This window comes from Phacochoerus africanus, chromosome 3 (assembly GCF_016906955.1).
Source record: "Phacochoerus africanus isolate WHEZ1 chromosome 3, ROS_Pafr_v1, whole genome shotgun sequence".
NCBI lineage: Eukaryota > Metazoa > Chordata > Mammalia > Artiodactyla > Suidae > Phacochoerus > Phacochoerus africanus.
Window position 1 is genome coordinate 176,642,064 of NC_062546.1, and position 20,315 is coordinate 176,662,378.

Consider the following 20,315-nt stretch of genomic DNA (forward strand, 5'->3'; position numbering starts at 1 on the left):
ATGGCAACTCTTATATGGAGGTAAAAACCAGGCAGGCAGAGAAAGCCTTTTACGACTAGATAAGAACTAGACTCTCTTGCTCTTTTTCGTTCCCCAGTGCCCATCAACTCCTCCTTCTTGGAACTTCTCTCAAGGTTGCATACGGTGAACTGTGCCCAGCAGATTCTTCTCACTGTTTAAACCCCCAGGTGAAACAAAGGGAACCTCAAGTCATGCTTTTGAACAAGTTCTATCAATGCTAAAGGTACTGGTGGCTAATTTTGTTTTTAAAAAGTTAGATTCCAAAGGTAAGAGGTGGCTTCTGGTGACAGGAATTTTAGCATATGAGGCGGGCAGTGGTTCCCCTTTGTGGCTATGGTGATTTTTGTAGATGCTGAAGAAGGCAGAATTAATATTAAGTATGACCTAGCTGTAAGAAGTATGGACGTCAGAGAAAATCTCTTCAATGTATTTCACTAAATAGTCATATTTCAAAGTGAATCAAAAAGATTTCTAGGCTCCCCTAATCACCCCTCCTCCCCCCCACCAAAAAATATGAGTACTGCCTGCTACTGGTATACTTTTCTCTGAGCTAGGCTGGAAAGCACAGTAACCCCAAACATTATTTTAACAGCATATAAATATGGAGAAATTAATATAACGTTTTAAAAAAAACCCACACTGTGCCTCCTCTAGGGCTCTGCAGGAATCATTGCCTTAAGCCTTGCACTTAGGGAACACCCTCTCCCCTCTCCCCCCTCCCCAACCATTTTTTGCAACAAATGTGTAGATAAGTATGCACTGCATACCAGGAACCGCAGGCCCTGTGCCCAGTTAGCTCTCCAACCCACTTCCTCTTGCTCACTCCTCTGCCAACACAGGAAGTAGCAGGAGAAGGGGACTGACTCCAGTAGACAGAGCATCAGGGGTGGCTTTTAAGTGGAACCTTTTAACGAAGATTTTTTAAAGCTAGAGACAAGAACTGTTAAGCATAAGAAAGCAGTATTAGTAATAGTACTGAGTGTAAAAGCACGATGCATAAGCACTACTGTGAGTCCTTCAGCTGTAAAAACCATTTCATTCCCACGATAGAATACATTAAGGGAAGAGTTAAATAATCATTTGTTTGAAGTGCATGCGTATTTGACAGTGTAGAAAAATACGGGATTAGACTGGGGGCACATCTTTAATTCCGCACTTGTGCTTTATTATTTTTTTTAATTTTATTGTAGTTGATTTACAATGTTGTGTTAATGGCTGCACAGCAAAATGATTCAGTTAAACATATATATTCTTTTCATTGTGGTTTACCACAGGATATCACAGATATTTAATGTAGTTTCTTGTGCTATACAGTAGGACCTTGTTGTTTACCCATCCTGTATATAATAGTTTGTATCTGCGAATCCCAAACTCCCAATCCTCCCCTCTCCCACCCTCCTCCCGCCCTTGGTAACCACAGTCTGTTCTCTATATCTGTGAGTCTATTTCTGTCTTATAGATATGATCATTTGTCTCACATTTTATTTATTTATTTATTTTTGTCTTTTTACCATTTTTGGGGCCACTCCCACGGCATATGGAGGTTCCCAGGCTAGGGGTCCAATTGGAGCTGTAGCCGCCGGCCTACGCCAGAGCCACAGCAACGAGGGATCCGAGCCGCGTCTGCAACCTACACCACAGCTCATGGCAATGCCAGATCCTTAACCCACTGAGCAAGGGCAGGGACCAAACCCGCAACCTCATGGTTCCTAGTCGGATTCGTTAACCACCGAGCCACGATGGGAACTCCTGTCTCACATTTTAGATTCTACATATAAGTGATGTTAGTAGATGCAAACTATTGCATTTGGAGTGGATAAACAATGAGATCTTGCTGTATAGCAGAGGGAACTATATTCACTTGTGATGGAACATGATGGAGGATAATGTAAGAAAAAGAATATATATATGTATGTATGACTGGGTCACTGCTATACAGCAAAAATTGACAGAACATTGTAAATCAACTATAAGGGAAAAAATACAAATCTTAAAAAAGACACAAATCTACATAAAGTGATATCTATGGTATTTATCTTTTTCTGACTTTGATTAGTATGATAATATCTAGGTCCATCCATGTTGCTGCAAATGGCATTATTTCATTCTTTGTTATGGCTGAGTAATATTCCTGTGTGTGTGTACACCACATCTTTATTCATTCATCTGTTAATGGCTATTTAGTCTGTTTCCATGCCTTGGGTATTGTAAATAGTGCTGCTATGAACATAGGGATGCATGCCAACATATTTGACAACCTAGAGGAAATGGACAATTTTCTAGAAACATACAGACTCTAGAAACTGAATCAAGAAGAAATATATAACTTCAACAGACCAATCACTAGAAGTGAAATAAATGATGTAATTAAAAAAAACTCCCTACAAACAAAAGTCCAGGACCAGATGGCTTCACAGGTGAATTCTACCAGACCTGAAAAGAAAAACTTACTCTGATCCGTCTCAAACTATTCCAAAATATTGAAGAGGAAGGAACATTCCCAAATGAAATTGTATGCAGCTACCATCACCTTGCTACCAAAACCAGACAAAGCCACTACCAAAAAAAGAAAATTATATGCCAATGTCTTTGATGAATATAGATGCAAAAATTCTTAACAAAATATTGGCAAACTGAATCCAATAATACCTTAAAAAAAAATCCTACACCACAACCAAGCTGGATTCATCCCAAGGATGATTCAATATACACAAATCAATCAATGTGATATACCACAACAAAAGAAAAGATAAAAACCACATGAACATCTCAATAGATGCAGAAAAAGCATTTCTTAACTTTTTTTTTTTTTCTTTTTAGGGCCGCACCCATGGCATATGGAAACTCTCAGGCTAGGGTTGAATGGAAACTATAGCTGCTGGCCTATGCCACGGCCACAGCAATGCCAGATCCAAGCTGCATCTGCTACCTACATCACAGCTCACAGCAATACCAGATCCTTAACCCACTGAGTGAGGCCAGGGATCAAATCTGCATCCTCATGGATACTAGTCCTGTTTGTCATCACTGAGCCATGACAGGGACTTTAAAAAAAGCATTTGATAAAATTAAACATCCATTTACAATAAGAACCCTTATGAAAGTGGGTATAGAAGGAACATAACATAATAAAAAGCTATTTATGACAAACCCACAGCCAATATAATACTGAACAGTGAAATGGTGAAAGCCTTCTCACTAAAATCTGGAACAAGACAAGGATGTCCACTCTCACTACTTCTATTTAACACAGTATTGGATGTTCTAGCCACAGCAATCAGACAAGAAAAAGAAATAAAATGTATTCAAATTGGTAGGGAAGAGATAAAATTGTCATTATATGTATATAACTACATACATAAAACCCTAAAGATTCCACACAAAAACTACTAAAACTGACAAATGAATTCAGCAAGGTAGCAGTATACAAGATTAACATATAGAAATCAGTTATGGAGTTCCCGTCATGGCTCAGTGGTTAATGAATCTGACTAGGAACCATGAGGTTGCGGGTTCGATCCCTGCCCTTGCTCAGTGGGTTAAGGATCTGGCATTGCCCTGAGCTGTGGTGTAGGTTGCAGACGTGGCTCGGATCCCACATTGCTGTGGCTCTGGCGTAGGCCGGCAGGTGCAGCTCCAATTCAACCCCTAGCCTGGGAACCTCCATATGCCACGGGAGTGGCCCAAGAAATGGCAAAAAGAAATCAGTTGCACTTCTTTACACTAACCAATATCAGAAAGTAAATGTAAACAAACATTCCCTTTCAAAATCACATAAAAAAATAATTACTTGGTAATAAACCTCACCAAGGAGGTGAAAGACTTATATGCTGAGAACTACAAAATATTAATAAAGGGAACTGAAAATGACTCAAAGAAATGGAAAGATAACCTCTTGGATTAGAAGAATGAATATTGTTAAAATGATCATACTACCCAAAGCAATCTATGGATTTAATGCAATCCCTATCATGACATTTTACCCATGGAAATTACCCATGACATTTTTCACAGAACTAGAACAAATAATCTAAAAACTTATACAGGAGTTCCCAGCATGGCGCAGTGGAAACTAATCTGACTAGGAACCTTGAGGTTGTGGGTTTGATCCCTGGCCTCACTCAGAGGGTTAAGGATCTGACGTTGCTGTGGCTGTGGTGTAGGCCGGCAGCTGTGGCCTTGATTGGACCCTAGCCTGGGAACCACCATATGCTGAGGGTGCAACACCTCCCCCCCCAAAAAAGGGTAAAATTTATACAGAACCATAAAAGACCCAGAATTGCCAAAGCAATCCAGGGGAAAAAGAACAAAGCAGGAGGCGTAATTCTTCCAGACTTCAGACAATACTATAAAGTCACAGTAATCAAAACAGTGTGGAATTGGTATAGAAATAGATATATGGATAAATGGAACAGAATATAGAGCTCAGAAACAAATCCACACACCTACAGTCAATTAATCTTCAACAAAGGAGGCAAGAATATAAAATGAGAAGACAGACTCTCAGCAAGAGGTGTTGGGAATATTGGGCAGCTGCATGTGAATCAATGAAACTAAAACACACCCTCACGCCATGTACAAAAATAAACTCAAAATGGCTTGAAGACTTAAATATAAGACACGACACCATAAAACTCCTAGGAGACAACATATGCAAAATATTCTCTGACATAAATCATACAAATGTTTTATTAGGTCAGTCTCCCAAGGCAATAGAAATAAAAGCAAAAATGAACAAATGGGACCTGGTCAAACTTGTAAACTTTGCACAGCCAAGGAAATCATAAGCAAACAAGAAGACAACCTATGAACTGGGAGAAAATATCTGCAGATGATGCTACTAACAAAGGCTTAAATTGCAAAACATACAAACAGCTCATATAATTCAATAACAAAAAAACAAACAACCCAATTGAAAAATGGGCAGAAGATCTTAATAGACATTTCTCCAAAGAAGGTATTCAGATGGCCAATAGGCACATGAAAACATGCTCATCCTAATTATTAGAGAAATCCAAATTAAAACTACTATGAGGTACCACCTCATACCAGTCAGAATGGCCATCATTAAAAGGTTTACAAATAAATGCTGGGGCGGGTATGAAGAAAATGGAAATTTCCTATACTGTTGGCAGGAATGTAAATTGGTACAGTCACTACGGAAAACAGTATGGAAGTTTCTCAAAAACCTTAAAATAGAATTGCCATATGACCCAGCAAACCCACTCCTGGATTTATATCCATACTTGTGCTTTAATAATTTGTCTGATGTTAAGGTCCAACTGAAGAGGAAAGAAACCCAAGTGAGACAGACTAGTCAGAAGGATATTATAATCGTCCTGAGACTGAACCAGGGCAGTGCACTAGAAAAGGAAAGATTTGAGACTTATCCCAGAAACAAAACCAACTAAATCTTTTTTTGACTGATTGAATTGTTCTTTAGTTCATTTGTTCATTCATTCAACAACTTCTAAATGTTTCAAGTCAAACATTGTGCCAAGTGACATAGCGACGTAAGAAAAAGAGGAATCTGAAGATGACTTCTTCCTCAAAACTGGGCTGCTAGCCATGGTTTCGTGGTCTGAAATGTTTTAAGTCTAATAGACATCCATCCACCACCCATCTCTCCTGCTAACCACTACCAATTCAGTACTGACTGAACACCCACCTTGTGCCAGCCACTACACTACATAATGGTTGTGAAAAAGTCCAGGAAAGAAAAATGAAGGAAAAGGGAAAAAAGGCTACCATTTTCATTCTCACAGCTCTAGGAATGCCTTCTCTCTAGAACCTTCACTCCTCTCCTGGGGGTCTGACATAAGAAAACCACCACCGCTAGAACAGCATAGGTTGTCTGACTCATCCACATGAAGAGAAGATCCGCTATTTAATATCTAAATGGGTGTCCTGATTTGGCATATTTCATCAAAGTAAAACATTATATCAGAAAGGTACCTAACATGATTCCCATGTGTAGGTTTTTAATATTATTTAAAAATATAAGCACAGGAAAAACCAGCTCTGAGCAAAGCCAAAATGTACTGAAAGTAATAGAACAAACATATCTTGAATGTTAACAATCTTGTTTCTGGTTTAGTCGGTGTATTAGTTTGAGACATATAATTTTATTGCCTTTCTTTATTGCCCTGATTTTTTAAAATTAAGACTTGCCTAGACTTTACGAGGATAAATCCTGACCACTTTCTAGTGCTTTCTGCAAAACAACTAGGTAATACAATGACTACCACTGAGAAATATTTTGCTTTATGGCAGCTGCCTTTTCATTATTATTTTATGAGAGCTTGTCTAGATGTTATGTATCCTTCACTATCTACATTTAGTTCTTTTTAAAATGGTCTTCTTCAGATGCCTGGGGTTTTGTCAGTTTCTTTGGCTCTTAATTGGATTTCAAATAGCAAACAGTATCACTTTCCAAGGTTCTTATTCACACAGGCTTGCCTCCAAAAACTATGACTAACGTATCCTTTTCAATTTCTATTAAAAAAAAAATTAAAAGGTATGTTTGGGAACTTACGAACATCATCAACAATTATTTCAAGTATAAGCTAGTTCATATATGCTGAGGGTGAGGATTTAAATGCCAGTAAAAGCTAACTGTAAAAGAAAGAATTTGATGAGAACAGGCACATTTTCACTTCAGCTTTATGTTGAGGATCTGAGCCTGGTATGGACTTCTGTGTTCCATAAACTCTGAGATAACCAAGCTATGGAAAAGCAGCCTGTGCCAATGGTAATATAAAAAGGCAGAATCCTGGCCCTTTTCATTTTTTTTTTTTAATGCATTTTAATCCCAGTTCTACCATCTGCATCACTTTCCAAGTTTTTTTTCTGTCTGGAAAACAAGATTTGAATGGCCACCTACTTATTTTCCATTGGAAAAAAAGTTTTTAATTAAAAAAAAATCTCAACCATGTTCATTTTTTCCTGATGATAACAGCAACTGAAATCGAGGAAAATGTAAAGCTCTACATAAGTGACTGATGAAGACACTCCCATGACTATTATCTCAAGTTAACCTATAGGTATTGAGAAGTCTTCACTGCCATGGGGTCTCGATCCATGAGTTAAAAGCCTTCAGTGACGCTGAGATATTATTTTCACTGTGCTTGGCTCAGCTGGATAGAGGACCTTGGAGGAAAAAGTCAAAGATGAGCCCAGAGGGAGAGCCACAGAATTCGAGACGCTTGGCGCTGTAGAGGCCCTTGGAGATCATCTAACTACCCGCCTGGGGCGGGAAAGAAAAACAAACTGGAGCCTGCTGACATTTATGACTCTTACCTGCGGCGCAGATCCTCGGCCACTGCCGCCCGGCAGCTGAACAAATAGGCTCGCAGCGATTTCAGCCGTTGCCGCAGCCGAACCACGGTGGCCAGCGGCTCAGCATGTCCATACAGCATGGGGTTCTCCTGCTGGATGTCGATCAGGGGCTCCTCGAACACGTATTCCAGAAACTCTTTGGCCTGCTTAGACACCTACAAAAGAAACTTTCTCAGTTAGTGCCGGCCAGTCACCCACTCTCTACACCTCCTCCAACCAGAAACCATAGCTTAAATAGCAGAGTAATACTAGGTTCTGGACAGAGCCCAATGAAAAAGCCCATAGTTTAGCTAAATTAGAAAATGTGCCTTTTCTTCCTCTCTTCCAGAAACCCAACTGGTAAAAGTAACCTGGGCATTGAAAGGAATTTATTAATTCTGTATGTTGATTATGTGATTACACAAATCTACACTTGTGATAAAATGACACAGAACTACATGGGCCCAGTATACCAATATAAATTTCCTGCTTGTGTGGGGTTTTTTAAGTATTGTACTATAATTATTTAAGATATAAGCAGTGGAGAAAGTGGGTGAGAAATGCACAGGACCTCTCTGGTTTGTATTACATTATCTATGCAACTTCCCATGAATCCATAATTATTTCAAAATAAAAGGCAAAAGGAATTCATTAAGACTCTTAATAGCAATGCTGATTGAAAAAACTATATATATTGCATATATATGTATATATACTCCATAACACTTTTTAAAAGTAGCCACTTTAAAAAAATAGATAAACCATGCACATATTACAAAATTCAAAAAGAATAAAAAGGATCTATTCTCCCCCCCAAAAGAAAAGGCTATCATATGCAGAACAATGTGCACAGAAACACGCTAAAACACAATTTAGTGGACAGAAAGGAGTTGCTCCTTTTAGAACAGCTCTGAGCTTGGGCCGACTCTGGCCAATATATCCATCCAACTTCACAGCCCCTTCTGGTAGTAAACGTCAAGAATATGAAAGCTGATTTAAAAATGTTATTGTCATCAGTAAAAATAGTTGAAACCCAATGCAGCTTAAATAATGCACAATCTGTAGATAATCTGGGGGATCTTTATAAAACAATTCACCAATACCGAGGACATAGACTGGCTAAGTGATATGCAGAGTTGGCTCAGTTTCTATTTATGAAAGGCAAAACTTCTCCACTAAGTTTCCACCAAAACCTCTCCAGAACTGGGACTAAGACTGGAATCCAACAGAAACAAAAACAAACAACTTTGCTTATAAAAAAAATTTAAAAAAAAAAAAAACCAAAAAAACAAAAATCCAATGTTCCATACTCTGAGAAGAGTATTAAGATAAATAGTACACACTCCCTACCCTCATGGAACTCACTTGAGAATAATAGACAAATAATTTTAAAAATACACGTAGCACATAGCCTGTCATTTACCACAAAAGGAATATGGGTTAGGTCCACTTGTAGCTTAAAGGAAGAAGTCATCGACCATAATGGGGAGAAAAGGGAGCTAGGAGCCAGGGCAGGCCTGGGAAAGCAGGTGGCACTGGCTCAAGATCTAGAAAGATAAACAGAAATTCACTTGGTGGACAAGGACAGGACAGAAGAGAGTACAATAAGCAGACACAACCACAAAAACCTATCGGTATGTACATGTGATAACTAAATGTATGGCTATTGTATGTTGATTAAAAACACATTTATGAAATTCAATATTTTCATATGTATAAAGTGCTTACAAAAGAAATGCAAAAAAAAAAAGGATCAATGTTTTCTTCTAATAAAAGTCATTTTTTTGAGTTCCCTCGTGGCTCAGTGGGCAAAGAACCTGGCATTGTCACTGCTGTGGCTAGGGTTGCTGCTGTGCGGGGCTTTTTTTCGTTTTGTTTTGTTTTTTTCTTTTCCTCTTTTCTTTTTATGGACACACCTGTGGCATCTGGGCTAGGGGTTGAATCGGAGCTGCAGGCCTACGCCACAGCAATGCTGGATCCAAGTTGTATCTGAGACCTATGCTGCAGCTTGCTTCAATCCCAGATCTTTAACCCACTGAGGGAGGCCAGAGATCAAACCCACATCTTTGGAGACACTATGTTGGGTTCTTAACCTGCTAAGCCAGAATGGGAATTTTTGGGCTGTGTGGGTTTGATCCCTGGCCTGGGAACTTCCGAATGCCGTGGGTGTAGCCTGTGTCCCCCTACCCCCCGCCCCCCCAAAAAACTGTCACTTTTCCCCCTTATATTTATAAGCAGTTTTTCTGAGGTGCCTGTTCTGTTGTGTGATGCTCTGGGATCCTGCAGAGTTAAAGAGTTAGGAGTTAATGAAGTTTACAGTCTGCAAATCCAGCTCACAAAGAGGCGCAGAGAATTAGCCAAAACCTTCGACTATTTAACCAGATGAAATAACAGCTGACAGGGCTAAATAATGTCTCATTTTGAGGTCTACAGATGCAGGTGCATACACGGCAGACACTATAACAGGCATCTGGCATTCAGTGGAGACCACAACAGGCAGGGCCCTGTCCTCATGTAGCTCACACTTCAGCCAGGAAATACAGAATTGGGTTCAAACATCTTGTTTATCATGGTTAAATATTTGCTATGTTTAAATATCTTAAATGAGGAAAAAATGGACGGTGTTCTGGAAAATGAAGTACAATCCACTTGAAACCGTTGCTGAAGAATGATGTATTGTACAATTCAATTAGTCTTTCTGCCTCTATTGAGGAGTGTTTATACTGAGCCAGGGCCTGGCTGAATTAGGTTAACAATGCTACCTTTTAGTAGGTGAACAGGACAAAGGGCACTGGCCAGTCTCCCAGGCCTTAAAAGGCTTCTCTCTTCAGGTGGTGCTTAAGCCCGAATGGAAAAAAAAAAAAAAAAAAAGTCTTTTACAGAGATGGTAAAAGCAGCGAGGCAAATGGGCCGGCAGCTACCCACATCAGCATTCATAAGCTGAAATTACTGAAAACAAAAACAGCTAGTTTCAATAATGCCTAAGGCTCTGCTTGGCAAAGTTATTAACTAGTGTTAAGAATACACAGCCCATTGTGACCTCGGCTGCCTGAGTATGTGAACAAATAAATCTCTGCCCTGTTGAGCCATTTTGGGCAGTGAGGCTGAGCACATGCTCGCTGGTTGAGAACCATCCACTACATGGATGAGGGAATTTTTGAGAGAACTCAAAGTGCAGCAAATATTAAAGGCTATTTTTGCAAAATAGGCAATCAGTAGGGATAAGTTCGAAATGGCCCTCCAGACTAGCCTGAGCATTCTACTTTCAAACTCAACTGTAATTAAAAAAGCTTTTTAAAAAAATATATAGTTACTCAGGGAAGGGAACCAACGATATTCTTAAATGATAAAGTTGATGTGAGAGAAATTTTCTTATTAACCAAAATATTTTATGAGTTATATTTGAATACCAAATACCTTCTACCGAAGAGCTAAGAGCTACCATCGTATTTCTTGCCTACCAAAGTATGAAAAACATCAAAGCCTCAGTGCTGTTTCTGAGATGAAAACTCAGCTCATAGGTGCCAATGGATAAGCCCAATATTCTTCCCTTTCAAAAAGTGAATGGTTTAGGTTGGCATTCTTTTCCGTGATCCCACTCCATTCACATTAGACACGATTTGTACAGGGTTGACAGTTCATTTTTCAAACCTACTGGCCTGTTAGTATTGTACTGAATAATATTTAATATTTATTAATAACATTAGTATTATTAACATAAACCGGTTTCTTTCCATAGCTCTTTTAACTTAGAATGGTGTAAGCTATAAGAACTCAATTCTGTGTGTGACTGTGGTTTTGTCACAGTTTGCGAAGTGGCTCTGGTGCGTGATTCATGAGCGTTGAGAAGCAGGTGGTCCAGGAAGAACCAGGTTTCCCTACCCCATCTCTCTCTCAGGAGGAGTTGGAGAAAAGAGCCTACTCAGGTTGTAATTATCTACAAACTAGTAGTGATCAGTCTGCTAGATGCATAGATGTATCTGTAAATATATTTGTCATTTGATTTGAACATTAAGCACCACTAATACAGATTTGAACATAATATGTCTTTTGTCATGCTAGTGACAGCTACCTCTTAAAAGCAAAATTCTCAAATGTTGTTGAGGTTTGCGTAATTCCAAGAGGTTCTGGAACAGTGTCCTGGTACGTTCCCTCGCAAAAATAGCCCAGGGTAATAAAACAATGGGGCAAAGGGAATGTGGGACAATAGATAGCAATTTGGAAAGGAGGAGAATGTGGCGTGAGGACTTTCGTTTTTGGTAAAGGAAGAAAAAGCATCAGAATAACACAGAGGAGAACATAATCTTAGAATAACAAGAACTGGTACAGATAATCTGGTTCAGTTTTCCCCAACCTGTGTTCCAAGGAATACCAGTCACACAGAAAAGATACTCTGAGGTCGGACAAGAAATATGCCACATGCCACATTCTTCTCTCGGTGGTTCCAAGTACAGCACACTAGCATAAGCTCTGGGCCTGGAGCACTAAAGAAAACCTGCCTAAGCCAGTCGCTTCCAGCCTATCTGGCTACAGACAGGCAGCCCGTGTGGAAGGGGTGGTGGGAGAAGAAATTCGGCCAAGGTCCCAATCACCAACCAGAGGAAGGGGCATCTGTCTCCATCATGACCTCCACGTAATAAATAGAGAAAACTGAGAACAAAGAACTCAAGTGACTTGTCTGTGGTCATCTCGTGGCAGAACTCGAGCCCAAACCTGGGTGTCGGGATACGCTGCTCTGTGCTTTTTAGTAGAGTTTACACTCACAGTTTGTATTTTAATAACTCCACCGTAAACTCTCTGTTCATCACTCTTTAAAAGAGGTGATCCCCATCCCTGTTCTGTCCTTTCCTCCTCCCCAGTCAGACAGAAAGCGAGTGGGACGAACCCATAACTTAAGGAGGCGGTACACTGGTGTGTGGGTTCCCATTTGATTTCAACTCTAAAACAAAAACTAAAGTCCAGTAATACTTCATTTATCTAGAAGTCCCTTATTTGTAATGTGTTTTCTATCGTTCTCTTTCACGAGAAATTCACTCGGCAGAGGCAATGCACCAACACCTAGAACACAGTAAGTGTTCAATAAACACCTGCTGAACAGATGAATGAGAACTTCACAGTGCTCTGGCTGTGACTCTGAACCACACACTTCTAACAATTCGGTTGTTTCTAAATTCATGACATATTTGGAGCTAATAAAGTAGAAAAGGGGAAGCACAGCTAGAGGCAGCACAGTGACAAGGAAGGTGAAAGCTGACATCTGATGCAAAGGGAAGGAAGGCATGTGCAAGAAGATAGGGGTAAAGCAGAGCATACAAGCTCGGCAACACCTGTCCAGCTCACAGGTGTACACAGGCGTAGGAAGTCACCGACAAGTAGTTTCAGTCATGGATGGGATTCTCACTCATATACATTCAAAACTTTATATATGAAATATAAAGTTACTCACTGAATCATTGTCTATAACAGAAAGATTGGAAAAACAAAGTCCAGTCAAAAGGACAAGTTGGATACACTGCTGCATGCATGCATGTGTGTGTGTGTGTGTGTGTGTGTGTTAAATTCATGGCAGAATATAGAATAGCTGTTTAAAAAAGCCCAAGGATTGGGATGGAAATCCTGTGAAATTAGATTGTTATGATCATTATACAACTACAGATGTGATAAATTCATTTGGGTAATAAAAAAAATGAAGAAAAAAAAAAAAGCCCAAGGAAGAGTTTTATGATCTAAACAGAATGTTTTCTAAGAGCAGCATATATGTTGTATTGCCTATTGCCATTTTTTGTGTAAAAACAAAATAAAGAAAAAAATATATATGCATGTAAAATCTCTGGAAGGAGTCATCTGGTTGCCTGTGGGAAAAACAGGATGTGGGAGATGATCAATGTGTATATGCCCTTTGTACTTTTAAATCTCAACTTGTGTGAAAGTATATTATGTGTAAAAAAGAAGAAGAAAAGTATAGCAGTTCAAGGCAATTTCCTTACAGAAAAAAATAGCCTCCCATACCACATTACACCACGGTGAAGTTATTGATCACAGGATAGAACAAACATATTTCTAATTCTGAGGCATTAAAAAAGGTTAATCCCTAATATTTTCTCTTTTTAAAATTTTTTTCCTGATCACGAGATGATTTTATTTATTTATTGGCCATATATGTGTTTTCTGTTTGTTTTGTTTTTACACAAAAAATGGAAACAGGTAATAGAGCATAAATGTTGCTCTTAGAAAACATTCCATTTAGATCATAAAACTCTTCCTTGGGCTTTTTTTTTTTTTTTTAGGCAATCATTCCATATTCTTCTGTGAATTAAAAACACACACACACCCAATTTATGCAACTTGTCCTTTTGACTGGACTTTGTTTTCCAATCTGTCTGTTATAGACAGTGATTCAGTGAGTAATTTTAAATTTCATTTTGAATGTAAGTTCTTTTGCTGCATGTGGAAGTTCCTGGGCCAAGGATCAAACCATGCCACAGCAGCGACAATGCCAGATTCTTAACCTACCACACCACTAGAGAACTCCCCTAATATTTTCTTAAATAGAATATATATATATATATATATATATATATATATATATATATATATATATATTCGGAGGGGAAAAAAATCACCCACAACCTTACTACAGCAAAATAACCACTTACTGCTTTGGTGCAATGTTTCCTTCCAGTATTTTTCCCATTTCTATTATGAGAAATCACAGCAAAAATTTTACTAAGATCAATCCCAACCAGAAAACTTCTTGGTTCTACTAAAACAGCCACTGTGGGCTAATGGAGGAGGAATCTTAAGGTTAATTACAATTTGTTCTCAGAATCTCCAAATGACTCTGAACAAGTGGTTTTTCCCATCAGCGAGCTACTCTCCAGCTCCGCAAGGGCAGTAGAGCTTGCCTTGAATGCCTCTCAAGATAAAGAGATAGGAAATGGTTTATGCAACATGGAAAACCCCTGGCTAAATGGAATGTGAATATTCAGGCTAAGATACAAAAATGTTTTTAAAAAGCACAGTGAAGGCGTACAGTTTAGGAAAAGTGGAGGCTAAGTGTGAGTTCCTTACTACCTCTGTCATGCCTGATATTTTTGAATTGGGGGTAGTGGTGGTGAGAATAGAGGGAAAGTGATCCTCAGAGAGAATTTCATTAGAAAATGGCTATAGAATTTGAGGACAGGGTTTAGCTGCTAGGTAATCCTGGAGCTCAAACTCAATTTGCAGGATGTATACTGGAAAATAGATGAAATCCTGCTTTAAAAATAATTAGGATTATTACTACTCTGGAGGGCACACTAGCAAATGCTTAAGATGACAGATTTCATTCTGCTCTGCAAAACCATTTTTCACTCTTTTAAATGGATATTCAAGCCAGTCACGTACTTGCAATTAAGGAGAAGCAGGCAGATTGCACAAAACGATGTCTGGTCTTGGAAACTGATAGGTCTGAATTGATCTTCCCAATTAGGAACATTAAATTAAATCCTGGCATCTGAGCAAAGACACAGACACTGGACTAAATGGAATATAGTTACTTAGGGCCAGTGAGAGATGATCCAGATAAAACTGAACAGCTCTGTTCTTTCTTTAAAAGCTTCCCTGGTCCGAGGTCCTAGGAAGGGAGGATCCGAGAAAGGAGATTTTCCTCACTTGCGACATGGATGAAGTGAGGGTACCTGATAGCTTCAATACTTACCTATCATCTCAAAATCTAACCTTGTCACCTGCATGACCACCATAAAATATCTGCTTTATAGAAAGACTGCTTGCATTCGTGACCGCTGAATTGATGGTCTGGATCATGGCAAACAGAGCTGGATCTCCTCTGTCTTATGTCTTCATAAACCATGCCTGGGATTTTCATTTTCCTCATTCAGTGCCACCTTTTCTGCTTTAGCTCCACTGATGCGCACGTTGTAGCCTGAGGGCAGGTGCCATCAGCCTAAGCCCTCAGTGATCACGGGGCTGGCACTGCCTTGCTCCCTTGCTCTCTCCACACCTCTCAGCTGTCAAAGCCCTGCTCCAAGTAGATTAATTTCAACTATTTAAACCCAACTCAACCATGTTCTTTCCCTCTAAATAAGTTTTTATCTCACACCCACCTGGCAAATATATTTATAGCCTACGTTCAGAGTGTCAAGTACAAGATGCAGAGGAGAGAATGAAAACTGTCTGGCAGAGGGAAAGGAAAGTATCAAGAGAGGAAATGAGGTTGAGGCCGGGTTTAGGGTCTGAACGAGGGCGAGAGGAAGCCAAGGGGTGTGAAGCAGCCTGGGAGGACGGGGCGACGGGAAGGAGTGTCATCATCCTGAAGGGAACAGTGGGGGCAGACGGAGTGGATGAAGAGGCTAGAAAGGCCGGGACTGGAGGTCACAAAAGGTCTTCGTGTCAGGCTAAGAGGTTTGGATGTATCTTATATCAATCATAGTAAAAAACAGTATTAATTGAGTACATTCCAGACATTGCACTGCTGCTTTCTGTGAATTACTCATCTAAGCAAACAGCAGCCTTATGAAGTAGGTCCTGTAACTACTGCTAACTCCATTCTAAATGTGAGGAAACTAGGATGAAGAGAGGGTATAAAATTTACCTAAGGTGAGAATAGGACTTTTTGGAAATAATGTTAGGGCAAAGCAGGACTTTTCTGAAATACTGCTGGGGCAAGACTTGAAGGCAGGAAACACAGTCAGGAGGCCGCTGAATCCTTCCACGTGAGTCACGCTGAGGATTTGAGTCCTGCGGTGGGGCTGCATGTTGCAGTGGGGAGCGTGAGCTCAGAGCTCAAGGTCAGCCGTGGATTTCTGCCAACCAGTCAGGTCCGGCTGGTGTGCCAGAGGGAAGAGTCCATCTAGGAAGTCTCCCAGGCCCGGTGGTGGGAGTGGTGGAGCCTTGCATACCCAAAGGGATGTCTGGTGAGGGTGTAAGGACGCCAATTTGGAGTGTACTGAGTTTGAGGCACCCACAGGACAGGCTTCACTCTTCGGTACACACTATGTGCAAGGTCCTTTGTTCCCATGCATGAACCCATTTTAATCATGAGTAAGCTTATGAGTTACTATTGTCCTTTTCCAGATGAGGAAACTGAAACACAGAGAGACTGAATAACTTGCCAAGGCTAGACAGCTCATCAGTGACAAAGCTAACACTTGAACACAAGTAGTGTGGGTTCACTGCACAGGTTAGGAAATGGAGGCACAGGGAAGATCCAGTAGTTTGGCCCAACAAATCAAGCACCTAATTGGAGGTGGATGGAGGATTTGGATAAATGTCTGTTGAACAATAAGCTCCTGCTATTAAACCCTAAATAAGTGTAATTCGAGAGACCCACATGTGCTGTGGTGGTGGTGTGGAGAGAGCCAGCCAAGCCCAAACGGAGAAGGCAGGGAGCATCAGAGGTTTGGCCAAGGAGGACATGCCTTTATCAGCTCTGGAACAAAGGGCAGGAATTCCCGAGATGGGTAAAAATATCTGGGGCGCACGTGGAAGGATGATCTCGAAATGAGAGAAAAGGCTCTTCTTCCTCTCCACACAGGAGGGAAGCAGTAAGGACAGGTACAAATGTAGACACACAAGAGCCAAGACATGGGAACAACCCAAATGTCTATCGACCAAGGAGTGGATAAAGAAGATGAGATACATATATACAATGGAATAGTAGTCAGCCATAAAAGAATAAAATAACGCCATTTACAGCAACATGGATGGGCCCAGAGATTATCATACGAAGCAAAGTTAGTCAGACAGAGAAAGACAAATGCCGTATGATATCACTTACATGTGGAATCCAAAATATGACACGAATGAACTTATCTATGAAACAGAAACACTCACGGACAGAGAGAATAGACTTGTGCTTGCCAAGGGGGAGAGGGGAGGCCGGGGTTAGCAGATGTAAGCTATTATGTAGATAAAAAACAAGTCCTACTGTACAGCACAGGGACCTATAGTCAATATCCTGTGATACACCATAATGGAAAAGAATATTTAAAAAAAAAGAATATATAAATATGTATAAATGAATCACTTTTCTGTGTGGCAGAAATTAACACATTGTAAATCAACCATACTTCAATAAAAATAACGTAAAATAAAATAAATGTTGAAGTTTTTCATTAGAAAAATGCAGATAGATTTGCATTAATGCAGATAGATATTTGTATTCAAATCTCATGGCTTCAGTTCTCTCGTTGACGTAGCAAGCAAGTCGGTGAAGAGCTGGGTGGCTACTGCATGGAACAGGAGACGCCCAGGGACATAGAGAAGGATGCAAGCCACCTGGCCCCTCAGGCCTGTCATGTTCACTTTAAACTTCAAAGAGTACAGGTAGGTGACAGCTATAGGTTACTTTCCTGCCTACTTTGCTCTCGGGCAATACAGGTACAATGGAAGCAAGTCTCAGCTACCTATTAGCAAGGAAGTATAAAAACCTTGGCCTGTCTTTGTATGTAGCACTCTGCACGGAGGGAGGGTTCGTTTAAAGCAGATGTGACTACATTCTGGCAGAAGGGTCAGGAAAGCTTCTAATCAGATCAGATAACAGAATTCTCTATTGTGTGGCCGGACCCAGGACTACAAAAAAAAAAAAAAAAAAATCCTAAGCCTAGAGTACCACTCCTGCCGGGGGTTAGATTTCTCAACTGGCCAAATTCGATTACCTGGTTTGCACAAGGGTGGGAAGAGGGTGCAATGGAGCTAACCAGTTCAAATATCCTGAAGACTATTAGGTTGAAAACTAAAGTTGAGATAAATGTCATTAGGCAATGAAATCCACAGATCTCACTTTCATTAACAAAACTGGAGCTGGAGATAAAAGCAGGAGTCATCAGCGTATGAGTACAGGTACTCTGGTAGCTAAAACCACAGAAAGGAGGGAAATAATGCAATAGAAAGAGTTTAAAGTCGGGGAAAGAGCAGAAAGTGGTTGCTTTTGCGAGACTACTTACTCAAGTCAGCCTCAGGTTCCCATATCATTATCTTTAGGATCCACGGACAACACGGAGACACCCAACATGCTATTATGAAGCGAACCCAGTGTAGCGTGGATGCCTACCTTATACTTTGAAGTATCCCAGTTGTGGACTATGCGTGCCGGGATGAGAAAACTGTCGTCCACGTGGCAGCTGCTGCAGTAATACCAGCCGCTGTAATTGCACACCTTGGCCTTCCCGTAGGAAAGACCTATGGATCGCTGGCATCCTGTTCAAGGCAAAAGAAAAAGTCTCTGATTGTTGTATTTCTCACACTACAGAACAAAGTCACACAATCCTCCAATGAAACAAAAGTCTACAACAGGAAAGAAACAGCGGGGCATGTGTGTACAGGCACGCTCCCTTCTCCCTAGCCTGGCAGCTTCCACCCTTTCTCTTCCTGGGGGTGGGGGTGAGGGGCTGATGAAACTGATACCCTGTTTCTGGCCTCTTTTGATTCCATCTCTTCGGCATATAGCTGCCAAAGACCAGTCTCCTAGGACCAACCTCCGTTTACCTCCTCACTTTCCTCCTCAGAAACTTCGCTTCCATCAGGAACATGGCTGGGGGCTCCTCATACAGAATCTTATTTAACAAGCACCACAGCTCCATGAGGAAAACGGCATTAGCTCTCTTTTACAGATGAATAAACTAAGGTTTCAGCCAGGTGAGGTATTTCTATCTTGAGGTCACCTTGCCAGTAAGAGATGAAGTTTGGGTTTGGCTCTAAGCCTGTCTGACTCTAAAAGGATCCTAAAACCTGATGTGTAGCCTTCCCTTGCTTACGAAATCAATGAAAGGAATGAGTGCTTTGACTGGCCCCCATCTTTCCTTTCCAATTACCTGCTCCTACTCTCCAGTGGGAATATAACCCTTTGTTCTAGTCAAAGAACTCTCCTCACTGCGTCCCAAATAAACACGGCCTGCTCACGCCACCTCCACCTCTTGGCATGGATTATTTCTCCTCACACCATGCCCTCTTCTCTGATCTCTACTTTGCCAAATCCTGACCATTTCTGAAGACCACTGGGTGCCTGCAAGTGATTGCTAAGGCACTTCTCCTGGCCAAAGAAGCCCAGGAATTCTGTGAGTACTGTCCTAGTTCTGCTGGCGGGACTTGGTAATAAATCGTGGCCCTGCCCTGTAAAAAAGCCATTGTTTTCCCTTAGCTAGGAGGAACCACCTTCCACTGAAGATGAGAGAAATTCTCTCTTTTTTTTTAAAGAGAAATTCTCTTACAATCAACCCAGAGGACAACATCCAGCATAGGTAATCATGATTATACAAAGAGCATCATTTTTCTGACTTTCCTCATCTACAGCTTTCATTTTAGAAATCGTTCCTTGTGGCCCATTTCATGGTTGGGTGACAAGAACTATAGTGATCAAAGAAATCTCACATGAAGCCTATTTTATGATATGGGTACAAAACAGATTACCCTTAATAACAGTAATAATAATGATCAGGCTGCACCCCATTTCCATTAGAAGGAGCTCAAACGTATTTATTGAACAAAGTGGAGTTCCCATCATGGCTTGGTAGAAATGAACCTGACTAGTATCCATGAGGACACAGATCCGATCTCTGGCCTCACTCAGTGGGTTAAGGATCTGGCCTCGTGGTGAGCTGTGGTGTAGGTCACAAACATGGCTTGGATCAGGTGTGGCTGTGGCTGTGGTGCAGGCTGGCAACTACAGCTCTGATTTGACCCCTAGCCTGGGAACTTCCATATGCCTAGGGTGCAACCCTAAAAAGACCAAAAAAAAAAAAAAAATTGCCTGCCAATCTAAGAAGGAACTTATTCATGTGTACTTCATAAATAAAAGTATCATAAAATTCATAAAGCATTCATTTTTATCGCAAATTAAATGGCATCGATACTCACACCTGTGCTCTCCTACGCTTGATGCTGAAATCACCCTATGAAAGTGACTTAAGGAAAACTTCAAAACGGAGGTAGGAAGCCCTGAAAGCAGAAGTCTCAGGCACATTCTGCTTGTGGCCACT

At 40.6% G+C, this 20,315-nt stretch overlaps 1 protein-coding gene across 2 annotated transcripts in view; it reads right to left on the reverse strand.

The window, feature by feature from the left end:
* PLEKHM3 (pleckstrin homology domain containing M3) overlaps positions 1-20,315 on the reverse strand; it is a 191,312-nt gene that overhangs the window by 92,829 nt on the left and 78,168 nt on the right. For both annotated transcript variants that reach the window (XM_047773365.1, XM_047773366.1), the window contains exons 4-5: positions 18,392-18,537; positions 7,321-7,514 (exon numbers count right to left, since the gene is read on the reverse strand). In XM_047773365.1, the coding sequence (XP_047629321.1) occupies positions 7,321-7,514; positions 18,392-18,537 (340 nt within the window). The remainder of the gene's footprint in view (positions 1-7,320; positions 7,515-18,391; positions 18,538-20,315) is intronic.